The sequence below is a fragment of the Perna viridis genome, chromosome 3, assembly GCF_037379345.1.
Source record: "Perna viridis isolate PV_CMFRI_1.1 ecotype Kerala chromosome 3, ASM3737934v1, whole genome shotgun sequence".
Taxonomy (NCBI): domain Eukaryota; kingdom Metazoa; phylum Mollusca; class Bivalvia; order Mytilida; family Mytilidae; genus Perna; species Perna viridis.
Window position 1 is genome coordinate 31,403,040 of NC_142447.1, and position 26,023 is coordinate 31,429,062.

Here is a 26,023-nt window from a genome sequence, read left to right on the forward strand (position 1 = left end):
TTGACATTGATATCAAAGTTCAAGGTCAAAGGTCACTAATATATGACACATCCCATTGATCTGATCTACCCTCATGCCTCACATCAAATATCAAATTTCTACACCAAAAGATGAAAGTTTGACTGAACATGATTTGCCAGGAACAGACAGACAGACAGACTGAGCACTTTCAAACATCTACAACATCTGTAACAGTCCCTTACTGAAGACCCAATAGGAATTTTTGAAAAACCTAAAACAAAACCATTCATCTTTATTCTTCTTCATAATGCAATTTATCATAACAAAAATTGCTTATCTCCTCCTTAATAGTTAACAGTAGGGATAAGAATGGACATTAAACTTGACACATATAAAATATTGAAATATGAATTTAAGTTTAATATAGTGCACTAGCTTGTAGGATTCTATATAACACTTTAGCACAGCTTTAATCCAGAGTTTACCCCCTAGGCCAAGCATTGTACTGTTAAATACAACTTCAATGCTGACACCAATTAAAGCCATAAATCTATAACCTTGGTCAAAATTATAGATCTTTAAATTGCTCTTAGGAAAGCAACCAAGTTATTTTTGTGCATATGGTATAAGCTTATAATTAATATTAGAAATCAGATCCACATATGTCCAGAGACTAAATTGAAACTGTAGAGTAAAAATGTCCTACCAAACTTTTCATGACCTTAAGGGAAAAAAATGAACCACAAGAAGGCATTATATTGGTAGTCAGTTCTGGCCTGATAACCATTAACTACATCAACTATCATCATTGGCCTTTTCTATATATTTTTTTAAATAAATATAATATTCTTATTCTTAAATTCTTTCTTCTAGAGAATTCATTTGTACTGCTGGTAAACATAAGAATATCAATCTGTTTTTCTGTAATCTCATGTCCATAACATCCTGGCAATGTTACTGTAACAAATAACTTTCCCATAACAGCTTTAAGTTGGTAAACTAGCTAGACTTTTGTTAAATATTCAGCCAATAGAGACGATGACATGTTTATATTATAAACCACAATCAGTCTTCCAGTTTGTGTGCATTTTATATTATAAACCACAATCAGTCTTCCAGTTTTTCAGCATTTGCTGCATTTCACAATTTGAGCACAACCATGCATGCCACCCACAAATTATAAATTTAGATCAGCAGATACAATTGAACTCAACTCAGAATAAAATTCTCAACATAAAACTTGAATATTATATCTATTTATATGTACATATGATTGTCAATAATTGTATTTTATTTGGTTAATTTCCATTAGTCATAGTCGTCCTAAAGAAGGCTGCCTTTAGTAATGACCTTGACATTGAACACCTACATATAACTAAGCATTTCAATATTGTGTTATAAGTGTACATGTAATTATCTGATACACCTACATGTGTGTCTTGTGTAATAAACAAAATGTAGTGTACTTTATACAGTGTCTATTGGTTTTAATGAATTGTGGGGGAAGCTTATCTACAAAAGATCAAACTAAAACAAAAAGCATTTCTAGTTTAACAGTGAAAGTCAATTCAAATTTTAAATTTCAAGAAGTTTTCATAGTGATTTTTGAACTGAATGATTTTTCAAGTAAGATCTTTTACAATTCATAATGGCGGTGAAAAAAAGCTGTCAAAGTAAAACCACAAAAAAACTACTTTGTAGTTTAAAGATTGTTTATGAAATGTATAGAGTGAAATGATCTACCTGTATAAACCTACTGAGTATTGAATAACATGTCTAAGCCAAACCTTGAATAATCACAAAACCTGTCTAAACCAGACACTTTTTGAAATCCATTTAAATCAATTCATATGGTATTTTCACAGTTAGTAAACTGAATCCCTGTCTAATCCAAACCAAATTAAAAGTAAACTAGAGGCTCTAAAGAGCCTGAATTGCTCACCTGGCTTGATAAGCAACATTTTATTTTTTTATTTAAAATAGCCATGTTTTTCATTCATAGATAAATATTCCTTACGCTCATACCTAGAGAACACAATCTTATCAAATTTTATTGAGTTTTATCCAGTAGTTTCTGTCAGAGGAGAAATTTTTTGAAAGTAAAAACATTAAAAATAGCCAAAAAACACTGTATAAGGACAATATTTCCACCAAGGCAAGATCAAATCAAAATCCCCATGCACAGATACCTAAAGGAACATTCAAGTTTGGTTACAATCTGGCCAGTAGTTTCAGACAAGATGAAAAAGTCAACCAACAAGGACAGATAAACACAACTTATACAGTGATGGCAACAACTCACATGGCCCTGTGAGAAGGTGAGCCAAAAAGGTATACAATTCAGACAGGTCTCACTGTTCAAGTGGTTATAAGACCTGCCTTCACTGTTGGTTATGCAGATTAAAAAAATCCCATACTTGTACACAAGGCACACATGCAAACATTTACTGACTTACATACACAAGATTTGAGCAAAACATGCCAAAAAAAGTATGCTGGGTGTTTGTGGGTTTACCAATTATTTACACTAGACTAATCAAATCAATCTAAAATATTTCCCATCAGATCAGGCTAGTAATAAAGAATGTGTGAGTTATGTAAAATTCCATTCAGCAGAGTGAGAGAAGAACGGACGTACAGCATGACCACTATATACATGTACTTCTTGCCATGCTTTTCAAGCTGGGGGTATATATCAACATGAAAACAATGAGATACGATATGATTTCTTTACCATCTTTTCTTCTTCAATTCTTCAAACAATCAACTTTAGTATCAGTTATTCTGTAGTAATGTTTTTTTAAAATGGCTTTTTATATTTCTAATAAGAAATGCATACATGGACAGTCGGATCTCTGAAATTATAAACCATAATATAACATGAAGTTGCATGCATTGTTGTCACTTACAACATATGCCCCATTTATATGAAGCCACACATCAAATTAGAAATCAATCAATCCATTTCAATATAGTTTCCACCAAATTTGGATGGTCAAGGTGATTTAAATACACCCTATGGCCTATAATTAATTATGAGTGGAGGAATAATATTAAATTGCTATTCCTCAGCATATATACAAAAATAATTTTAAAGCCATTGATGGATCATGGGGATTCCAGGGTAAGAACTTCGTCTTTTTGTAGGATTTTTTTCTTTTATTTTGCACATTTTGGGAGTAAAAATTAAATGATAATAGCCTACAAACAACTGTTTTGAATGACTCTGCTAAGCAAATACAGTACTTAATAATTGATTAATGGGAACCAATTCTTTTTTAGCTCTGTGTAATTCCATGCTTTCTCAATATCTTCATTTTATAATTTCTAGTTGTTTTTTTTAAAAGACAAAATTCATTTGCAAGAAAATACAGCAATTTTGCATTTTTTCATGTCTTAGCAAGGTGTACAGTGGAAAGTTTTCAGATCAAAGAAAAAGTCAATTATGCTTATCACTGAGGTGTACATTTTTGATCATTAATCCATGAAATAAACTAACACACTAGGTAAAATGATTTTACTCTATACATTACTAAGCAAATTACATTTATATTTAGACATAATGAATTGCAAAAAACAAATTACCAATGTTGTGTTAGGAATCAAAATAAGTTTTTCCAAATGGTACTTAACCATTGGATCAACAACTTCTCTGGATATTAACATCAAATAAATCATGCATTGAGCAATGAATGTTTATCAAGTATAAAAGAAAACATAAAAAATTATTTCTTAATTCAAGTACTTCATTATAATTGCAAATAACTTGTAATTTCCATTTCAGTGCAAAACCTATTTCCCTTGTCCTAGATATAAAAAAAATTAAAAATCCCAGATTATGGACTAGTCACCTAGTCGATGTTCAAAACAGCATTTTTTTAATCACAGAAAAAGCAGTCCATTTTCAACTAAATCTTATGTACATATAAACACAAGTAAAATTATAACTAACTAAAGATCAAAACCGAAAGTTTCCTAGTTGGAACTTGTCAGTCTTGTAATCTGCACCAACAAATACTCCTCATGCAATAGATTAATTTACCTTGATAATTGGACTCTTGAGTATGTATAGTATTCTGTAAATACATAAATTGATTCTCAACTAACCACGTCAGATGTAAAAACTAAGTCATGTAAAATATCAATAAAAAAGTCTGAAGAAAGCTGAGTTTATCCCCAGTATCTTGTGTTAAAAAGTAAGTTATATTAACCAACATGTCAAATCCATGCATATAATGAAATTAATCTTCCATCTTGAACTAAAGTTTCATTAATCACCATTTGAAGTTTCATATAAGTATTTAAGATACCTGTTAAAAGGAAATGGCTAACCTACTGGATATAGATCTGGGCAATGTTTAAAGAAGGGAGTACACATTCACAATTTCAGTTTATAAGGCCAAAAACATAATGCGTGTTTCCTATTACACCTTTGAAAAAGATAGGGTAGGTTGGTAGGGATTTCTTTCATTTTACTATTTTTTTACATGGTGTCCATGGGAGAAATACTGACTTAATTAACAGTACTAATTGCAAAATGACAAAAGAAAACTTAGGCCTATATTATTTTAGCTGAAAATAATAGGAAACATACATCTTTTTTTTTTATTCTGCCTAACCTATGTTTATGTTCTTGTAAACTAACTGTTTTATCCTCTCAGAATAAAGTCTATCAATATTTTATCACTAATACCTTGAGATTTTATGTTTAAAATACTTTCTCTCTGTATCCGAGGTTATTTTTTAGTGTAGCAAAATGGCTGACTACATAACATTCTAATTAAGAGCAAATCCAAAATCTATGAACTTTATTGAAAGGATAATCATATTAAGATATGCATGAAGGAAGGTAAATATTGTTGGATATTTGATAGAGAAAATATTCTGAGTTTTCTATTTGTGAGTTTGCTCCTAGTAATTCTAATCAGGTCTTAGATTTGACCAATAGTACAATCGTAAGTGTTAACTTCGAAAGCAGATCTCCCACTAAAATTTTTTCTAACTGCGGGAGATTTGCCCAGTTTTTGTTTTTGTGATATGTTTTGACAAGAATTTAAGTAATTGATTAGGATTTTAATATGAAATTCAAATAAAAGGGGAGAAATCTCCTACTATGACACCGGCATGCAAGCAGGAGATTATCAGATTTTTCATGATTTTTCTGGAATCTCCCACCGAAAACATACTAACTCAATGCAAAACTAGCCAAAAACAAAAAGAAATTCTTTATAGTATCTTTAAATGAAGGGCAATGACAAAATTTCCAAACTAATAAATTCTAGGCAATAGTCAAGGGAATAGTAAAAAGGTTAAGTCAGTATAAAAAATGGCAATATCAAGGCAAGAACCAGAAAACTGGAAACACTGCAATACCAATGGCCCTGACTTGGTATCATAAGTATTTATCAGACATATCTTTAAAATTTTAAGCTGACTGACCAGTAATTCCTTCAATTCATTAAAGCACCATCATTATAATAACATGTACTGAATTATAATTATTTTCCTAGAAAATTTACATTATTTGATGCAAAGTGTGAAGACGGGAAAGATACTTTATCAACACAAAGGAAATCTCTGGTTTGCATACTTGCAATATTACAAAATTTTGTTCAGCTGATTACCTTGTCCACCAGGAAAAGCTGTGATAAATTATCGTCATCACTCAGGAGGTCTTGAGAAACTGTTAAACTGTTAAAAGTACTATGCGTTGGTTTCAGGCACTCCTATGTAGGCTGAAAATTATCAATGAAATCCTAGAAATTAAAGAGGATGAATTTAACCTTGAATATTGCGAATAAGTTGTTTGCAGCAATGCATAAGTTACCTGCAAAACTTCTTTTGCATCAAAATCAAAGTCAACATTAAAACATGTATTTTCTCAAATAAATTATCTAAGAAATCAGATTCTAACTTCTTTTGTTAAGAAATTTGGGCTGCACAAAACTGTCAGATCCTGCAAAGCCAATTATATACACCTATAGACCCGAATTTTTTTCCCAACAACTGTTTAAAAAAAAGTAATTTCTACAATTCAAAGTTATAAATTATGTTATTAACATCAAAGTGTTAAAAAAACAGAACAAGCAGTTTTAACAAATTTTGAATAAATGATCTTTCGGGTAAGATGGGTATATCTACCAACCAAATATATTTTTAAAGTTAGGAAAAGGGAGGTTTCATGCTATAATTGGCTCATTTTTTTCCTCATTTTGTACAAAATGTTCCAACATGAAAGGGATTTTAAGGGTTCTGAATTGGACCTGCCACTATTTGTATACATGACAGAAAGTTGATTGTTAAATGGTAATTTCTGATGCCCCTGCAAATTAAACTTGGACAGGAAAAACATGAAAAATCTCATGTCCTAAAGAATACACATGTCTACCTGTACTGACAAGATAATATGTCCAGAGGTTAGACCAGGTGAAAACGTGTAACAACAAGGAACTGTCCAATCTCTTATCTAGGTCAACACAACGATCACCTATAATACAAAACAAACAAATATAAGCCAATATAGACAACATTATTAACCACAAGTATGGGATATTTACATGTTATTATCTAAACTGTAGTGTGTCTACTAAAATCAAAATTTAAAACAGCTGTCTACATCACTAAAATAGGAGGATCCAAGAATCTAGGTTGGGGGGGCATAAAATAAAGTTAAAATCAAAGGCCGAGCAAAGTGAGACTAGAAAGTTTTTGTGTGGTATTTATTAAATTTTAAGATTCTATGCAAAAAAGGTTTCCAACTTTATGGAGGGGAGGGATATAAGCTGGGTTTGCCCATCTCCCCTTATGAATTTAGGCCTGATTACCAGTACTCTAACAATTTATGTATCATTCTGTATAAGAATCAGGCAATGGGTGGCACAATGTACTTTTCAATCTGGTCTTTCTTGCCTAAAATAAATTCAACACTTCTAGAAAACAACTGAAAAGCTGTTTAAATTTATCCTGAAGCATCTTTTTACTGCTTATGAAGGTGAAAAAGTGCAAAAATTTTTCCCATCTTTTTTCCATTGTGCATTTCAACTAACTTTGTCCTACCAATATCTTAAAAAAGCAAACTTTACAAACACTTCGTTGGTTATTGTTGGAGAAAATGCGGTATAAATACTTGTTTACTACAACAAAATCTCTGTTATTTTTAACATTTGCCACACCTTACACACATTTTGTCTGAAGTACTTAAGAGATATGTGGAAGACATAATACTATCCAAATGAAATCTTATCCTGTGGAAATTATTTCACATTTTTTTCAAGAGGATATCATTTCACTATGAAAAAGTTTCCACACCTATTATATTGTTTCCACTTCTTGAATAATGATATTTACTATTACTTATTATGAAAAATCTAAAGGTATTCCAAATTGCACACAGGATATTATCTCATACAATTTGATTATATCGTGAATAAAGTTCACTTAGAGTGAACAGTATTCATAATTAATAAACATGGAAAAGTGTTTTCAATAATTTGATTAATTTTTGTTATTGAAAGTTTTCCTGGATAAAATTTCATTTTCAAATAATATAATGAAAATAATATATTTTCTTTAATATATAAAATGTGCCTGGAAGTAAACAATTTCCAGGATAATATTTATCAATGAAATAATATCCTCGGTGAAACAAAAACTAAGCGTAAAACATCACATGAAATAATATCCAGGATAGATGTTATTATCTGAAAACATCCTGGATAACATATCACATTAAAAACTATCTGAATTGTTATCACCTACATGTAACACTGTGAACTCTTTTTACCCCACAACAAAAGCAAGCCCTACCTTCTTTAAAGTACCCCAAAAAGAAAACCCTTTCAAATACTTGTATATGTCTGATCATCATAATGTTGAGTATGGAAAAAATTTGATAACCATGGAAAACGTTCAACTATTATAAAATATCCCTCGATTAAATTTTTTTATAGTGGAAAGTATTTCCCACAGGATACTATTGGATCGATGTTACACATGTGTGCAATTGACCATAACAATCACTTTATAAGCTCAATGTAAATGAGACGATCTTATAAACATGTGAAAACACTTTTGTCCAAGGCTCAGTTGAGCACTGATTATTTCACTAACAATTACTAGAAGAGGGAGACTGGTATTTTCCTTTTAATGTAAAGCTTTTTTAAAAAAAAAAAATAATACACATTTGTTTTTTTAAACTGAGTATTGAATTAGCATGATTTCATTTGTTTTCTACCACGTAGCAAGTAAATCAATAACACAGGGCCTATAATATCATATAGTGTGGTTATTCCTTATCTTAAATATCACCACTGATGTCATTTATCCCCCCTCCCCCTCCCCCCAAGTAAAATAATGAAACACAAGTCACAATGATGAAAATACTAGTTAAAATAAAGGAAAAAAACGTAAGAAATCAATAAGGATAACTTTGGTTTTAGCATCTTATTATTATATCATTTATAATATCTGGTAAGTGTACATGTACCTAACATGAAATTTGACCTCTCATGTCATGTAAGTGGATATCTTAGTATATATACTTCTATAAATACATATACCCTTATAATACAACACTTGACCATGATTTAATTATATGCTGTGGACAAGAAGTAAATAAAAATGTCAAGGTTGAAGTATTAGTTGTGACCTACATATTCATGTTATGAAGAAATTAAAACTTAGCTTTAAATTCTAGTTAGTGTACATCAATTAATATAAAGTTAATTTGTATTTTTGAAATAAAATAAAAAATACATATGTACAATGTAATAAAGGTGTACAGATATTCAAAATGTAAACTACTCTTGTGTGAAATCTACCCAAGAGTTGTTTTATAGGTGATGCTTAATCAAGCATGTCCAGAAAAGGAAAATCTGAAATGGTAAATAAATACACAGAAAAATGTCTGGAGTTAAGTAGCACTCCAGCTAAGAATCATGCAAAATGTGATTCATGGGTAAAAAGCCTACATATTTTTATTTTTGATATTTTGTTTAATTTGTCATAGTAAACAGAAATTAATATTCTTTTTTTTTTCCTATAACCCATGTTCTTAGGAGATAAAAATCATATAGAATGCACTGCAGATTTCAAAATTAAGGGAGATAACTCTGTAAATGACACTCAAATACAATTAACAGAATCTATTGTATTTTCACTGTTGATTATCTGCTAAGAGCAGGCAGATTTGAATGAAGAATTACACATTTCAAAGTATAGACCCATAAAACAACTTAATTACAAAAATAAAAATACATAGCCTTTTTTGGGATGCATCACATTTTTTAGATTTTGCATGATTCTTACAAAGACAGCTACTTAAAAGATTACACAAGGCTTTTTTTTAATTAGGAAGGTGAGACCTCAACATCTGTTTATCTTTTGAAAATTTGCCTTAGTTCCTTAACCAATTTTAGGTCTGCACTCAATTACTACATGTGTGTAATGCCACTAATGGATTCATCTTTAAAATTCCAAAAATATTGTGACTAGAATATTTAGTGTTGATGTACATCTCACCCAACTAATATTGGTCCTCCCTCAATAATATGTATTTCAAGGGTCATCCATTAATTTTCACACACTTCATTTTAATATTCACTACTGTTAAGTTGTGTTTTTTTTATTAATTTATTTTTATCTGTTTAATAAACGTAAATGATCCGAGGGAAGATTGATCAGATTTATCGATTGTTAACACGTTAAACACTGACAGTTCCCATGCCCTAAAAAGCTGACATAACTCAGGTTCCAGTATGACAATGACTGTCTTTTGTAAAAAAAAAAAAAAGTATTAAAAAATTGTAAACATTCATTTGCAAGTGTTAATAGATATTTATTTTAAAACAATAGACTACTTGGTTATACATGTATATATTTTTAAACTCTATAGCTTTCTGCGATTTCTCGGTGTTTTCGAACAAAACATAACATGTTGCCCACAATGAATCCACCTTGATCCCTGTAGTCTGCTGGAATCGCTGTCTAAACCGCCATTTTCCCCATCAGTGCTATAAATATCTTCCAAAACTATCTTTAGACTGTTGTTTTACAGCGCTGATCAAACCACTAGACATTTTGAGTCATTGATCTAACCATTCTAGGATAAAAATAGATTTTTGATTGGATTAAGGTTAATTTCATTCCTGTCGCCATCTCCTTACTTTGCTTCACTCGGGAACAAGTGCTTTGACGTCACTAACTATTTTCTGTCATTCGCTATATTTCGTAAAAACTCGTATGACGGAAACTTCTATTTTTGGTTACTACTAATCCGGTTTTACGAAAATTAACGAAAAAAAACGGACACATTCTCCTAATATGGGCATATTATTTCCTTTCCGAGTTTGACGTCAGCAATCGGAATTCGACCTTGTGTTCCATATAAGGAAATATGCCAATCGGAAGATCAAAGGTCAATTTTACGAGAATAATTTACTCATGTGTAAAAACGTACTATGTAGGTTTTCTCAAAAACGAAATAATGATATGATTTGAATTTTGGTAGGATAGCTGCAAACAATATGTTTGTTATAGCAAACCTTCCATTTTTGCTAAAATTTTACGAAAAATGGCTTTTATTCGGTTGACCTAGATTTTTCATAGTAAATCATAGTAGTAACGGTTATCAATTATTTATGATTGACGTCAATGGTGACGCGAGTAGGTTGCTAGGAGATGTTGCTAAGCTACCCTACTATAACGATTCCCATTGGACAGAATATTAATGAGGTTTCCTTATTTGGAGTAAGCCTGCAATTATTCGTTCATTCATAAATACTTGTACGACAGATTTTGTTCATTCATAGTTTTGAGCTGGTGATCGAATGTAGACGTTAAAATCTTGACTTATGAAATTTACTATAGAACAACATTATATAATACTTGTGATTCATAACTTGTGTTTATAAACATGATTATGGACGGATTAGATACGTTGTCTCAGGTCGCTTTAGCTGACCAAGTGAACATTGCTCAGTTGTGTTTTGATATTGACAATACACAAGGAGTTGGTGGAGGTAGATTGCCTTCTATGTCAGTGGATGATAATCTTAATACTCCTGTCACTAGTAATCAGGATGTTACTTTCTTTAGTTGCGGAGATCCTTGGGAATCAGTTCCCATTACTGCTACTGGTAGGTCATTTTTCATTCATTAATTTGGTGGTCGTTTATCTTGCTGCTCCATAACAGAATGAATATTAAGTTGCTTTGCAGACAGCATGAAAGTTCAATTATATAACTTGTATAGAAATATTATAAAGTTAACAATATACAATATAAGGAGAAATATTCTTGGGTTTTTTTCATAAAATTGTCAAATAAGACTTGGAATGTAGGGAAGAATGTCGATTATGAATGAAATCCTTCGTGCGTCATCGGTTTGATTTTGCGCAGACAGCAGTCTCTACCTAATATTAAGGCGCGACCATATTTAAGTCATTTTTTACGATTTCTTAAATTCTAAAAACTATTATTATAGTAAAACATGTGATTTTACAAATCATAGTAAGAAACACATGGAGTTCTGTTTATGTTTAGACACCCACTTCTTGAAATCGCCCACATGAAATACTCCATAATAGGCGGAGCTTATGAATATTGGAGTAGCTATTTATAGAAAAGTTGTCTTTTGCGTCATTAGTCGGGGTGATGACGCACGCCCGCTTTTCTGAAGTAGAGCCAGAGACAGATAACTGTCATTATGAGAAGATTTTCATATACAGAAATATAAAACTGAAAATTGAATAGTATGTCAGAAAAAAGTTGCCAATATGAATTTAGTCTAAATTTCATGCTCAAACATAAGAAATGTAGGTATTAATAAAATACGAAACAAAATATCACGAACATGATTTAATATTTAAAATGTACATAACTTACCATATCTTTTTTCCTTTTTACAGCAAGTGTAAAAAACACATTCCCTGACAAGCCAGAAGAAGCAAGTAAAGATAAAGCTGGACTTGAACAACTACAACAAGCACAAACGCAACAACAGGAAGAGCAACAACAGCAATTCACACACAGAATCGAATACAAAGGCACACTTGTGACTTCATCTGTCGCACCTGCATCTTCAAGCTCGGAACACCTTCTACCACCAACAAGTTCTCAGCCTATATTTGCTCCACTTTCTCCTCTGCTAAGCATCTTGACACAAGCTGCTCAGGCGCAGGCTCAAATATCAACTACTGTACCACAGGTCCCATCACAACAAGAATACCTTGGTGACATTGCCGAGCTATCACAGTATATTCAACAGCAGCAGCAACAACAACAGCCTAGATTTAGTCCAGCTCCATCAAGTTCTTCACAACAGTCAGTCGCTGGTTCTCCACCTCCAGAGATGGGGGTTCGTGATGCTAGTGATACATATTCCGCTGGGTTTGCTTCGCCTGTTAGCTCCACTCAGTCAACTCCATGCTCTCCAGAACCAAACATACCTGTCTGTGAACAGATGCAAATGCTTCAAGATACAATGAGTTACACGAGCCCACCTCCGCCGTACTCGCGCCCACCATCGTATGAAATGCAGCCGATAAAACAGCCACCAACGTTTAGTTCCTGTTCACAACAACAGGGCGCACACTCTATGGCAATGAGCTTCAATCCAAGCACAACAGCTGCAATGTCGGTATCAGTACCACAAACTGTTATACAATTCTCAGAAGATTATTCTACAAAGGATATAAGTTTAACTAGTGACTTCAAATGGACAGTTGAACAAGATCAGAATCAATTACCAAACTTCACTGCCTTGAACCCTCAAGTCTCTGAAGCTAATTTTCAACAGCAGGCACAGTTTCCTCTAATCAAAACTGAGCCTGATTTGTCACCAGAATTTTTTAATCCAACTACTGTGTCACAGGACTTTACATTACCCGGCACATCAAGCGTGGTTCAAAAACAAACATTACCTTCAGTGCTGAACACACCTTATCAACAAGGTGCCGGTACACTAAAACTTCTACCGGTCAAGCCACGAAAGTATCCGAACAGACCGAGCAAAACACCGCCTCACGAAAGGCCATACGCATGCCCAGTAGAAGGTTGTGATCGTCGTTTTTCACGAAGTGATGAACTTACACGACATATCAGAATACACACCGGTCAAAAGCCATTTCATTGCCGAATCTGCATGCGCTCATTTAGCAGAAGTGATCATCTAACAACGCACGTGCGAACTCACACCGGTGAAAAACCGTTCTCATGTGACGTATGTGGAAAGAAATTCGCACGAAGTGACGAAAAGAAAAGACATGCTAAAGTACATTTGAAACAAAAAATGAAAAAGGAAGCTAAAACATTATCGACCAGTGTGTCATTGCCCTCAACTTCTGGTGCTATCTCAGACTATCTCCCGTCGTGCACTAGCGGGCCTAGTGCCATTAACTTACCGACGATAGTAACTACAACAAATTTGTAAACATTTTCCATATTTTTCATTGTCGTGTTTTTACATTTTTCATGCTCAATACTATTATAATTATTAATAATTGTGAATTTCTTACCAGAGATATATCAGGGAAACTGGTAGATATGTACACAGCAGTAGTGCTTCAATAAGTAGATGCATCGCTAGTGTCTGCCTGATGTGGCGTTAGGAAATGAATTCTCCTAGTCGTTCTTTTTTTCAATGTTCTGCCTAAACTTCAAGCTTTAATAGATGTGGCTTTAACTATATCATGTATATAGCAATGATTTCCCCCTCTGTTAACTGTTTTTCTTTATGTATTGTGACAAGAAAACACATTAAATCAAAGGAGAATTTGTTTACCTTACATCAGTGATGTTGTAGTTCCAAGTAGCTTATTTGATTTATTTTTAAATTAGTTTTGGCAGCAGATTTCATTTGACAGCGAGTAGGGCCATGAAATCCTAAGTCATTTGTTACATTATTATTATTATTGGTGCTCTACTTCCATTTCAACATCTTGGTTATTCTTTTGCTTTAAGTCTTGAGATTAATAGTGCTATTTTAAGATCTGATTTTATTTTTTTTTAATGTTTTCTTCTATGACCACCCCACCACTTACTACCGTGCCTTCGTTTACCAAACTTCACCAAATAAGCTTCAAGGGAGATAACCTTGTCGTTTATTGAAAACCTTGCCTTTACCTCATATCCTTTCATTTTTATTGAGAATGAAAATGGCGTAAGAAGAAAGAGATCATTTTTTTTTATTATTTTGATGTTGTGTTAAGTTTTTGTTTTTGTTGTATGAAAGTTGTTGAAATTGTTGTTGAATTGCTGAAATGTTAAATTCTATATTTTCAAGTCTATTTTTCATGATCGTTGTCTTTTCATCTTGTTATTACTTCTTGCTGGCAAAGATTTAAAAAAGAGTATGGCATAATGTCACTGAATGGCATATTAGAGCGAAATAAAAGTAATATAAAAATTAAAATCTTTGTTCTTGTTCAATCTATTAGAAAGCCATATGCACATAGTTAATAATTATAAACCACATAAAATACGGTTTATTATACACAGACAGAAGTTGACAATTGTTGTAACGATTCTTCCAAATATATCCAACACCATACACATGTAGTATAATATTCTGTTCAAGCAGATAGAAAGCGCCATATACACTTCCGGAACTCAATTTGGTAATGATCGCTTATATTCAGTTCTTGCAGTTGCAGATTTTTTTTGTGTGTGTGTGTTTTTTTTTGTTTTTTTTTTGTGCAAAAACATTATTACACAAATACAATTACTGCTGTTTAAAAAACGTATTCTATATATTCATAGTTACAAGTTAAAGGTCGACAAACTATGCTTAAAACACTTAATATGTCGAGACATTTGGCACTGATGAACTTTTCATTTACATAACGAAAGTTCACAGTAGTGTTTGAAGAAAAAGAGGTTAACCATACGGTCATGGCATTAAGGTACCATTGTCGCTTTGCATATCTCTGAGCGGGTGTACTTCAAAACATTGATGCTATAAAAATATAGTGCATTTTCTTTTTGCCTCTCTACAAACTAATGTTTTGTCAAAAGATATGAACAATGACTTAAAAAATAGAGCAAAAAACACACTGTAAGATGAAAAACTTTTTTATAAGAAAATCTAACATAGTAACATAAAAATGTTCCGATGAATAGGTTGGTTTGATGAGTGCAAAACGTGAAAGTAGAGAAAATGGCTATTTATAGTTCAAGACTACTTTTCTGTCCGATCTTCGTGAACTCACCCTATTTTCTTCGCCGGAAATTATTTTTTCACATGTCCTTAGAAATGCTACATAAGTGAAAGTTTTATTGAATCAATTTACATATTTTTTTTTTAAATCCTAAAAATATGCACTTAACTATAGAAGTCTATGGGAAAATTAATACGATACTGAGACCTTAAGAGACTCCGAGGCAATTTACAGTCGTTCTTAGAAATAGCAGTTAAGATATTGGAAGAAAAGAGGTTACACATTCAATCTTGACATTTACAGACAGCGCAGCGACCTTTCAGTGTTCTTAGAAACAATAGTACTATTGAAATTGTCGAACTCATGGAGATAAAAAACTAGTCCGAATGTTCATATTTTCGCTTTATAAGAAATTAAAAATGAATCGCATAAATTCATCAGGAAGTACATTTAAAATAATTGGACAGAAATCATTGAAGTAGTCATAATTTGAAAAATACAAAAAAAAGATTAAGAATTGCCTTGCATATATTTCCTTGAAAGAGAATTGTCACACCTTTCAGCGAGACATGGCACTTGTGAAGGTTGTATGATATGAGATAAGGATCGATGTCCTGGTTCACTTCTCAGACATGTCCTATCGTTTTCATCCCGCTCCAATGGTTTTGGTTCATTTATTTACTATCACTGATGTTTTTAATTCAAAATAGTCCAAAAACAACAAGCTGATCGTAACCGGGGTGAAATATCCGTATATACGCTGTATATATATACATTGTTAGATCAAGGGACAAGAACTTCACAGGAACACAGAGACTTTAATCGGAATACACAAAATCAGCACAAGCTACACTCGTATACTTCCAATACACAAGTATATCAATAGTGTTTACACACGTAATCTGTTGTCTAACTGCAATCGATGCCTTTATTGTGTCTTGGACTGTTTGTAGACCCTAATATGATTGCAGTCGCATGAGAAAAGAGCAATGAATAATGTAATTTGTTTGGATTTTGAACGATTACAATTTAAAAGAACGTCCAACAATCACAAAATTTGATTTTTAATTTCATTTGATTTTCATTTAGTTTAGCATGGTTTTATAAATTGTTTGTACGAGTCGGTTTACTGACTGGAACTCCTTTATCTTCTTGAAAACATATTATTACAGCTGTTTTATGCTTACATTGTTATCCTTGCGATTTTTTAAGAGACTATAGAGAAATAAAAAAATCTTTTTTTTTCTTTTTTTAACATATTTATATTTACTGGTTTTTGGCAAAAGTATCTACTTTTTACACACGGCCGCGGGGATGAGTGCGTTTATTAGGGTATTACAGACTGCTCTAAGTCTTTTTTCGTGATTTTATGAAATATAATTAAATCAAATCTATATAAAGCATGAAAAGATATCTGTTTACATTCTTCTGTTTTAATCAGCCCAGTTTTAACAAAAATCTTTGACCCATTGTGCAATATGAAATGAATTACCCACCAGTGTATTTGGTAACACAGCACATATTCGATAATTTCATGAGTGCCGGTAAATTTTATGGCAATAAGTTCATTGAGAGCACTCGGATACAAGAAGCGATCATACGCATGGCTGTATACAGTCCATATCGCTCATTTAAACAGTGTTTTTTTTTCACTCTTGAATTATTTATTTATTTACAATTTATTTCATTTCTAATTATTTTTTTATTTATTTCTGTTTTAGTGTATGTAAGTTTTCCAATTGATGTTAGGCGTTTTAAATTATAGAGATAAAAGCACACATTTACACTTGGCCATCCGTTTTTATAACTACCAAAAACATATACTTCCTTGCAAAAAGTTGTACTTTTAAATCAGATAGTGTTTACACGTTTGCATGGTTTAATCATAACACAATACTTGTGTAACCGCATATACTAATCGCATCAGCAAAAACACTGTGGTACACTACCTACTCGATCTGTCCGAGATAAATTTTGTTTGCGGTGACGTAACGAGAGCAACTAGTATGTAATGGATACCACTTCGATGACATCACGGCTTTCTAGAATGTTCTTGCTTTTCTTACTCGATGAATATTTCTAAGAATACACTCCGCGTTTAAATACCCACAAGGTGTAGTGTGATTAAGTTCCATACATTCAAGATATTTTCTAATTTTATATAATCTTCAAACCATCAGAAGAAAGCCATTCATGCGAAAAACGCAATTGCTGTAGACCAAAATTTCCCAAGATGTAGCAAATATCATATTTTACGGGGAGGGGTATAAGGAATATTTCCATCTATCTTTTTTAATCGAACCAACTACATACTATTGTAGATTTTCATGACTGATTTGTAAATGTCTGTTTTATATTGCAGTTGTATTCTAGCTCATATACCGAGGCGCATCGTTATCAAATCGAAATCGTGACAAATTAACATAGAATAATGCCTTGTAAAATCTATCCAATATCGGGACTCAATATTTTCTTATATGTATCTTTCATACTCTAAAAAACTGCTATAGGTTTTTTTTTTATTCCAAGAGTACTAATAACATCACCAAAAAATAATTAAAGTTGCGTCTATGTAATTGAATATTTGGCACATTATCTATTTCAGACATTACATCTTGGACACAAACAAATTTGGAACCAATATTGTGTTGGTGAGAGTTGTGCTTTAATGAGCGGACTAATTTGTGTCATTTACTTAATCGTATCTGATGATAAACCACATGCATTAGGAAGTAATTTGTGTTTTGTAGAATTGACTTTACGCGGTCAATCTTTAATCAAAATATTTAATATTTTAATGGCATGCTTGCACTTTAATATAATATTGATGATTCACTTCAAATATTTATGCTAATTTTTTTTTATAAATAAACGAACAATAAAATATTTTAAACTTTATTGATATTTTTGTGGTTTACACATTGCATTTTGTGGACACCCACATTATACTGTGGTTAGATCGAGTGATGACGTACCTTCTGATACTAAGTCAAGGGGAGTGTGATGTCATCATGCACCGGTGTCAGACAATTAAACAACTATGTTGGATAATCTGATAGTCTTATATCTTTCAAATTTTAATTATGACGTAGCTCCATTTAATGTTGTACACAGCTGTTCGGCGTGACAACGTAATTTTAGTTTTTTAACAATAAAGGGAAGGTGACTAAAATAACGCAAAAATAACCATGGTAGTACTGGGAGAATTTGAATACGTTTACTAGTATTCAAACTACACCAACAAAGCAGGATCAAATTCCCTCTAATTTTTGGTCTAGTAAGCAGAAAAGTAAAGTATTAAAATTGCTATTTTTGAACCAAGTCCTATCAATATCTGTATCAGTCAAGCTCTTCTTTAATCTAGGCTTCAAAGTGTATAAAATATTTAGTTATTAGCACAAGGAAACCCGGCAATACCCCACTACATTCAACTGAGTTCAACGTACTAAAGCAATGACAAATACCAAGGTTCCTACATGAAACTTTTCACAACTGCTTTATTTCTCGTACTTTAGATGAATCACAATAATTCTTACATACTCTATAGACGTCCTTCATCATTTTCATAAAATTACGCATTTTCCAACAATGGGAGTTCATGCTTAGACATTACGCAACCGTCTGAATGCATGACTCACGACTTTATTGCTGATGATGTTGTACCTCATGAATTGTAAATAAAATTTTTAGTATCCAGACTCATATGTTACGTCATGAACATATATTGTGTAATAGTAGATAGTATCCCATTAAAGAATTTGGATAGCTACCAAATGCTATTTTTAGAATATGTGATCATATACTAAGTTTGTTGCAGAGATTGCCAATTGGCAGGTCAGACTGAGTTCGAATGACGTACTGCATACAAGTATGTAACAACTCTGATGACATCACTTCGTGGTCCTGTCCGACATGATGTTATCAACTACCATGAACTGGTTATGGTGGCAAGCAGCAACTGCTAATTTTATCAAAAACAATTCAACGCTCACACTGTTATGAAACAGGCCAGATCTTCTGTTTTGGATAAAAGAACGAACGTGTGTAACGCAGGGAAGAAGAAAACATGCGAAAATAAGATGTTGTAACTGCATTAACTTGCAATCTAAGGCAATATCTAAATACTAAAGATTTGTCTGGCACTAAAAAAACACAACAAAACTATCATCTCTTTGGAATTAGGATCTCAAACAGAATAAATTAAGGTTTTTTTGGTATAGCAACATTCCTAATGTAAGGATATTAACTGGTGAATTCATTTGTAAACTAAGAAAAATTAGCTCAGTAAAAAGAAAAACAAAAACAAAAAGCATGTAGACGCGTCACCTGGATATGAACGGAGTATCGGACAATCTTTGTATATATCGTCATACACAATTTTTTAAGACTGTACGTGCAGAAACGACATCTCCTAATGCTATATTTACTTTATGGTGACCTCAAACGTCACATGCGTTGCTAAATATTCCCGTACAGTAGATATATTGTTATGATAGATAAATGCGGTTTTTCTCAATGTTTTGGTTGTTGGGTGACGCCTACAGATATGAAGGCTCAACGTGATGTAAATCTCGATACGATGTAATGGTATATATGACATCATCCTATGTCAGTGTCAGTTGGAGTTCTCTACAAAAAATGACTCACCAGGTAAATTCCAAAACATTTACCTCCACTAGACCAATTTTCGAAGTATGCTGTCTGTAAATATGTAAGTCTAAAAGTGACATTTTTCTCAGATGGTCGTGTTTTAAAATATCAAAAGGAGCAGAATATGTGAACGCCAGAAAGCTTTAATCTACGACATGCAATAATGATTCCAATGGAAAAAGACGAATGTTAAAAATCTCTACTAAGTCTTTCCAGACAGTAACGGAGCAACTTCTTTATTATTAAAACCGTTTTTGTCTATTGATTATACCACATTGACGTCAAGTGAATGGAATATTATTAAAGCTATCTATCATAAGTGTACCAAACAAAAAGATTAAATATGACAATTTTATAAGATCTCTAGCTATCGATTTTGTAGATAATTGATGACCTTACAAATAGCATAGCTACGCAAGGAGAACGTATTTCATCTCAAAGAATGTATGTAGTACTGGTTCTTAAAGTGCACAATGTGCCTTAAAACGTACCTATTGTTGAATGGTAGGTAATGTCCATTTTGTCATGTTTTTCAAAACGCATATACATACATGTAGATTGGCTTTGAAATAATCTTTAGTTTAAATCAAGAAAAGTGCTTCTAGTACATGCCCTGTGCCTTATATATTTCAATATCTCACGACACGTTGTGTCTTATATGCTATTATGTGGCATGAAGTGTACCATCTATTTTCTGCTGACACAGATTTCACAGAGACCTAACACAACGTATGAAGAATTGAAAACGCGATGCATGTACATGCCATACATATAACGAGAATTGGTAGGGTGTACATGTCAAAGAGACAACAAAGGCTATTCTTTGGCCTTCAATGTACGATGAAGAAACTCATAACACAGGGCAGGCTGCATACATGTTAATATTAGGCAGTAAAATAAATAGAAGAGGTGGTGGATATTTCTATACGTTTATATCTCCAACAATTCAGGAACTTGTGCACCCATTTTCATGTTTACTAGTAACAAAGATAAAACTTGATGAATGGCATAACATTAATACCAAATAAAATCTTTTTAATCCGAGAATTTTTTATAGTAGACACCCGCGTACTACGAGATAAAAAGCTTGTCCTATATCTGTTGTGTGTGACGCAAGAGATGCACTGGTTGTTAAATACAATGTCACCGAAAACGTTCTTAAACGGCTGCCGTAATTCATCTGTCAATGTATTTTAATGTATTTCAATGACCTGTGTGCAAACAGATGATTTGCGATACTACTTGTAATACGAACACTTGACATACTTGCAGTTTAAGTTTTAAATATTTACTTGTCTTTCTATATGCTCAAACATATTTAAACGTATTTTGTATTATCAACGGGACATGTGTCGTTAAGGCGTTAAAAAACAGAACAGAGAAACAAAGACTCATAAGTGCAGGTTTTTAGAAAGGACATCAGTTTAACATTATTGCACCTATGCGGGTGATATTTGTAAATTGAACACTACAATAGAAAATGCTTTAAATAAGATTTGATTAGCAACGGAGAATGTAGGAAACTAAATATAAATGCCGAAAAGCTTTGAAGAGATTGAGATTAGTCTACGGACTTGTAAAAGTACTCTTAGCTTCATATTAGTTTTCTTTGTTGGACCTTTGAACACACACACACACACACACACACACACACACACACAAACAGAACAAAAAACAAAGGACACTTCGGTTTGTATATATCCATCTGTAATTCAAAAATCGTTTATTTATCTTTCTTGACGATGATCAAATTGTCGTTTTTTTTTGTGACTATCATGCGATTTTCTTTTCAGCCAAAAGTAAGAAATCTTTGTATAGATATTACAGGAAAATTCATAATCTCAGAAATATGAAGACTGTCGTAGACTCCAGTAAAGCACTAAACTTAACACACCCCTGCCACCGTTAACTTGCAATTTCCGTACCAATCCATGTAAAATTCAGTCTCTTTCTATAGTAGAGGTGATTCATGGTGCAGAAAAAAAACCAAACTGTCTTGTATGTAACGATAGTCCTTTCTATGATCATATCTGTATTTTTGAGAAAACCATACATTCATCTCCCACATAAGTTAACCAAATGAAGAAAACTGCTAATTTTACGCACAATTTACCGGTATATACATTGTATTGCAAAAGTGCAATAACTGTGAATAACTAATTAAGACTGGTATAGTGGTCTGTAACTGTTTCTGAATAAGACAAGCAAGAATCACCCCTTGTCTGATTTTTATAAAGGCAGCTACTTAATACTAAAGCAGTACCACAGTGTTATTATCGCTTACTAGAAGACTAGCACTACATCTTCGAAGTCGCTGCATTGCATCCCAAACTAGTTATCGCTATGACAGTCGTCATTGCATTACATGGTGTCATTGAATTACAGTTTATAATTTTTCATTCGTTCGTTCTTTTGACGCTGACTTGTAGTTATTGGTGGCCATGTTCTAGATAGCCGACTTGTGATTTCAGACTGTCCCAATCAGTATAATAACACATTCCTGTTGCCTAAAAGGATCAACATAATATATTTCAAATTGAAGACTTTGATCCGCCATATCATACGTCTATAAGAGAAGATTAAATAACGATTAATCGTATCTCATATTGATATAACAACAAAAGTCTACCCCAACCATGATTTACAAATGGTCTTAAGACAAATCAAGACTGTCTCAGTTTGTTGACATAATAGTTCACTTAGATACGTATTTTAAAACTATACATAAATGGATCCTTGTGAAAATTACACAAGTTATAGAAGGCATACGTTTTCACTCATCACAACGGATAATAAATTTAGTTATTAATTTTAATATGTTGATGATTAAGTGTCTTTTTATCGATGTAACCGTGTATTGAATGGGGAAATGTCAACTGATTGTATTCTGTGGCGGTTTAATTTCTTCAGTCTTTGAAGTACATCCTAACTAGTAACGGAAGCGCGAGTTTTTGTTACCCACAAGTAAATCGTTATGTCTATCATTTCAGACAATGCACTATATATTTCATTTGTAAGACTATATTTTAACAAGACATTGATCAGTCATATAGTCTTTAACAGAAATATGACTTTATCAGCATTTGTTGTTATATGGCGTTTCGAAAATATTATTTTGAAAAGTTCCCTGGGGCCAAGGGTTTCACAAAAAAATCTCAAATTGAGATTTTACTCAAATCCTCGAGTTTTTTTCCATTTTAAGTGCTCTGATTGGTCGAAATTTGAGTTGCGGACAACTTTGAGGAAGATCTCAATTTGAGATTTTTTTATGACTTTTGTTTTTATGAAACTGGACCCTGTTCATTGTTCTCGAAACGGTGCTATCGAAATGATGACCTTGTCTCAAAAATTGTACATATTAGAGGAAACAATTCATTTAAGTGTGCTTAGTTCTATATTATTGGATTAAATACATTGGAATAGGATGTTTCGTTTATTTGTATACATGCTTGTGTCGTTTTTATTTATAAGCCTGTTAAGACGGCTTGAAATGCGCTAAATTAAAAACAATTTAAATCATAAAAAAATACCACGTATGTTACAATAGTATTTATCACACCAGATAACCACGTGTTTTATCCATGGTTCTATTTAAATTCAATGCGACTATAGACGTCATATCAATTTAATAAAAGTCGATATCATTACCGCTGCCCAAGGACGCATCACAATATATAGTTATTAAAATGTGACTTTTTCCATGCGCAAACCTTGTTGCTTTTTAATATATTGATTTCAATATAATTTTTCACCACTACCAATCTTTGGAATGCGATGAATATCTTTATTCCCCGTTGATTATCGCGTATTAATTACTTGATTTTCAGGACGATTTGTTTCATCGTCTTAAGATTGTTCATGCAATTGAACTATAACTAAGTAGAAGGTTGTCATTTTCTTTGCATTAATCCCACCTCCCCCCAAAAAGAACGAGGTTGAATACCTACGGCTAGTAGCCTATTTTCATTACTTTGATTGCAACATTTAACCAGCTGAACCACTTGGGTCACAAAAAATAGAATGTTTGAAGAGGATATTGAGGCAAACAATCCTATTGATTTTCTAACATCGGCACTACCATCCATTTAACTTACTGGTAATGACAATGTCCTAACATTCATCCACTGAATAATTCATTAAGAGGTAAAGGAGGGGTTACAGATACAAAATGGGCATCCCTGCCATGAATCTAAGGTAATATCAAAGTCTTTCATTCAGATATCATTACAAGTAGAAAGAAATGTCTACAAAATCAATAAAGTGGTTTAGAATGAGTTGTAACTTGATCATACAACAGTTTGACGGACTGGCGGACGTAAAGACATTGATCGAAAATCTTTGTCACGTCTCTATAAACCGTTTTAGACCACAATTCCCACGTGTGCACATCAAATTGCTATTCACGTCATATTTGAGGAAGATATATTGTGAAATGGTGATAAAATTTTAATGTATGATTTATTAATACGTATTCCAAAGCATATTTTCTGAATATCAATCGAATTGTTTTGGTGACGGAGATGATTCTTGAAACGTTTTAAAAATGTCGACATTTTTATCAAAAGGTACCATTTCAATTATCGAATTTTTGTTATGATTGTGGATGAAACATGGGGAAAATCTTATTAAAAAATCTGTCTCAACTATATTCTTGTACAGTTTATCTTTTGTCCGTCTGTTTTAAGGGTCCATTTTATGTAAAATAATAACGTTATCTCAGGCGTTGTTTTTACCTTTTGCAGAAAAAAATATAATCAGTTTTCGAAGGCTTTTATTGCCACTACTACAAAAGGCTGTTAGATTTATTTTGAGAGGACAGCAGCACACCGGCAAGAATTACGAATAATTGTAATACTTGTATAGCCTAAAATAGCAGGAGATTATATTCATTTAGTACTAGTTGATTGAATTTCACAAGTGGTATTAACTTCAATAAATTTTAAGTCGTATTAGTATGTGTTCTTTCGTTCCCTTTTTACATATATTTTCAGAAGTATTTTGATGCTCCAGCAACGACTGGCTGACAAGTTTTTTCTTACTTGGTGCTACCGACACAGCACGTTAGTCCTAGGAGGAATGGTATTCCAACCACTTACGTAGGAACTGTCATGCAGATGTAAACTAATCGCCTTATACCAACACCGCATTGGGTATTTTTTCTTTTATAGTTTGGATATGCATGTGTTTTAGTATTTCATGTTTTTTTTAAGTACTGAAACTCCTTTACCTTATTTAAGCTTAATGTGATGTGTACTTTAACTATAAAACGTTTGGCCACAGAAAGCTCTTTCTATATGTATATTCATCAATCCGTTAAAAACTACCACCAACGCAGACCTTGGAGACGTATCGAACCGTTCTGGTGATAATTGCTAGCTACATTCTCATGACTTATGCATGACACCTAATAGATTTTTACACAATCAGCTTGCAATAAAGAACTGAGAACAAAGAGGCTTTGTGTAGCACCAATTTACTTTGGATTGTACTTTAAAAAAACAAACTTCGAATTGTTTGGAATACTATGTGTAAGTTCAACGCTGAATTATTTTTAAACATCAGTAAGACGACACACTGTAAACTCGATCTATTACTATTGCGTTCAACCCGAGATATGATTTGGGACGAGGGCTATTTCTCAACGCAGATATATGAAAAATATCAATCAGAAGTCTATTTTTTACATATATCAAAGCTACAAAATATGTTATTTAAACGGTACTATGTTTTTTTTTTGTCAAATTGCTACAGATTCATGTAAAGATATTTATTGCGGCATAACCGAAAATTCAAGGTAATACAACTGGTCATCATTTCGAGGCTATTATGTACATGTATTATCTTTGGCTTCCGACTACTATCGCTTTATGCGGAAAGTACACATCAATCCAAAATATATTACACAATTTTTTTTTGTTTTTTGTTTTTTGTTAAATTAAATCATGGGCTCTTAGTTCATTTTGTAGGCAAATTTTATGATAACATGCTTTATTGGGTGGCCTTAAGCTGACATTGTTCATCCCGGTGGGGTTGTTTTCTCTTTGACATTTTCACCAAATCCGTTCTCGTTAAATTTCGATACAAAGAAAGTAGAACTTACATGTATTACCATTTAGTGCATTGGTGCACTCTCAGTAGGCTGCTGAAATCAAATTTTGTTGTTTTTTTTTTTTTCTTTTTTTTTTTTTTTTTTTGAAATTTGTATTCTTTATGCTATATTCTTGATATTCATCGGACCAATTCGATTCGTGTATGATA

At 32.5% G+C, this 26,023-nt stretch overlaps 1 protein-coding gene and 1 long non-coding RNA gene across 6 annotated transcripts in view; one reads left to right on the plus strand and one right to left on the minus strand.

The window, feature by feature from the left end:
• Positions 1-11,958, minus strand: part of LOC148621861 (uncharacterized) — a 28,264-nt gene extending 16,306 nt beyond the window's left edge. Inside the window, exons 1-5 of one of the 5 annotated variants that reach the window (XR_015921245.1) lie at positions 9,915-10,148; positions 6,350-6,448; positions 5,586-5,696; positions 4,004-4,037; positions 2,555-2,816 (exon numbers count right to left, since the gene is read on the minus strand). This is a non-coding gene — a long non-coding RNA (uncharacterized LOC148621861). Of the gene's footprint in view, positions 1-2,554; positions 2,817-3,463; positions 4,038-5,585; positions 5,697-6,349; positions 6,449-7,269; positions 7,331-9,914; positions 10,150-11,843 lie in introns of those variants that run through there. The other 4 variants (XR_015921248.1, XR_015921247.1, XR_015921244.1 and 1 more) reach the window with 4 other exon arrangements.
• Positions 10,734-14,370, plus strand: LOC148621862 (uncharacterized). The gene is made up of 2 exons (XM_088576649.1): positions 10,734-11,096; positions 11,867-14,370. The coding sequence occupies exons 1-2, from the start codon at positions 10,874-10,876 to the stop codon at positions 13,387-13,389; spliced, it is 1,746 nt and encodes a 581-aa protein (XP_088432775.1). The 5' UTR covers positions 10,734-10,873; the 3' UTR covers positions 13,390-14,370.
• Positions 14,371-26,023: the final 11,653 nt, after the last annotated feature.

What these genes read in the sequence shown, in the direction of transcription:
- LOC148621862 (XM_088576649.1), top strand. Translation starts at nt 10,874, where the DNA reads ATGATTATGGACGGATTAGATACGTTGTCTCAGGTCGCTTTAGCTGAC. An exon ending in AGTTCCCATTACTGCTACTG is followed by an intron (nt 11,097 to 11,866) that starts GTAGGTCATTTT and finishes TCCTTTTTACAG; the next exon opens with CAAGTGTAAAAAACACATTC.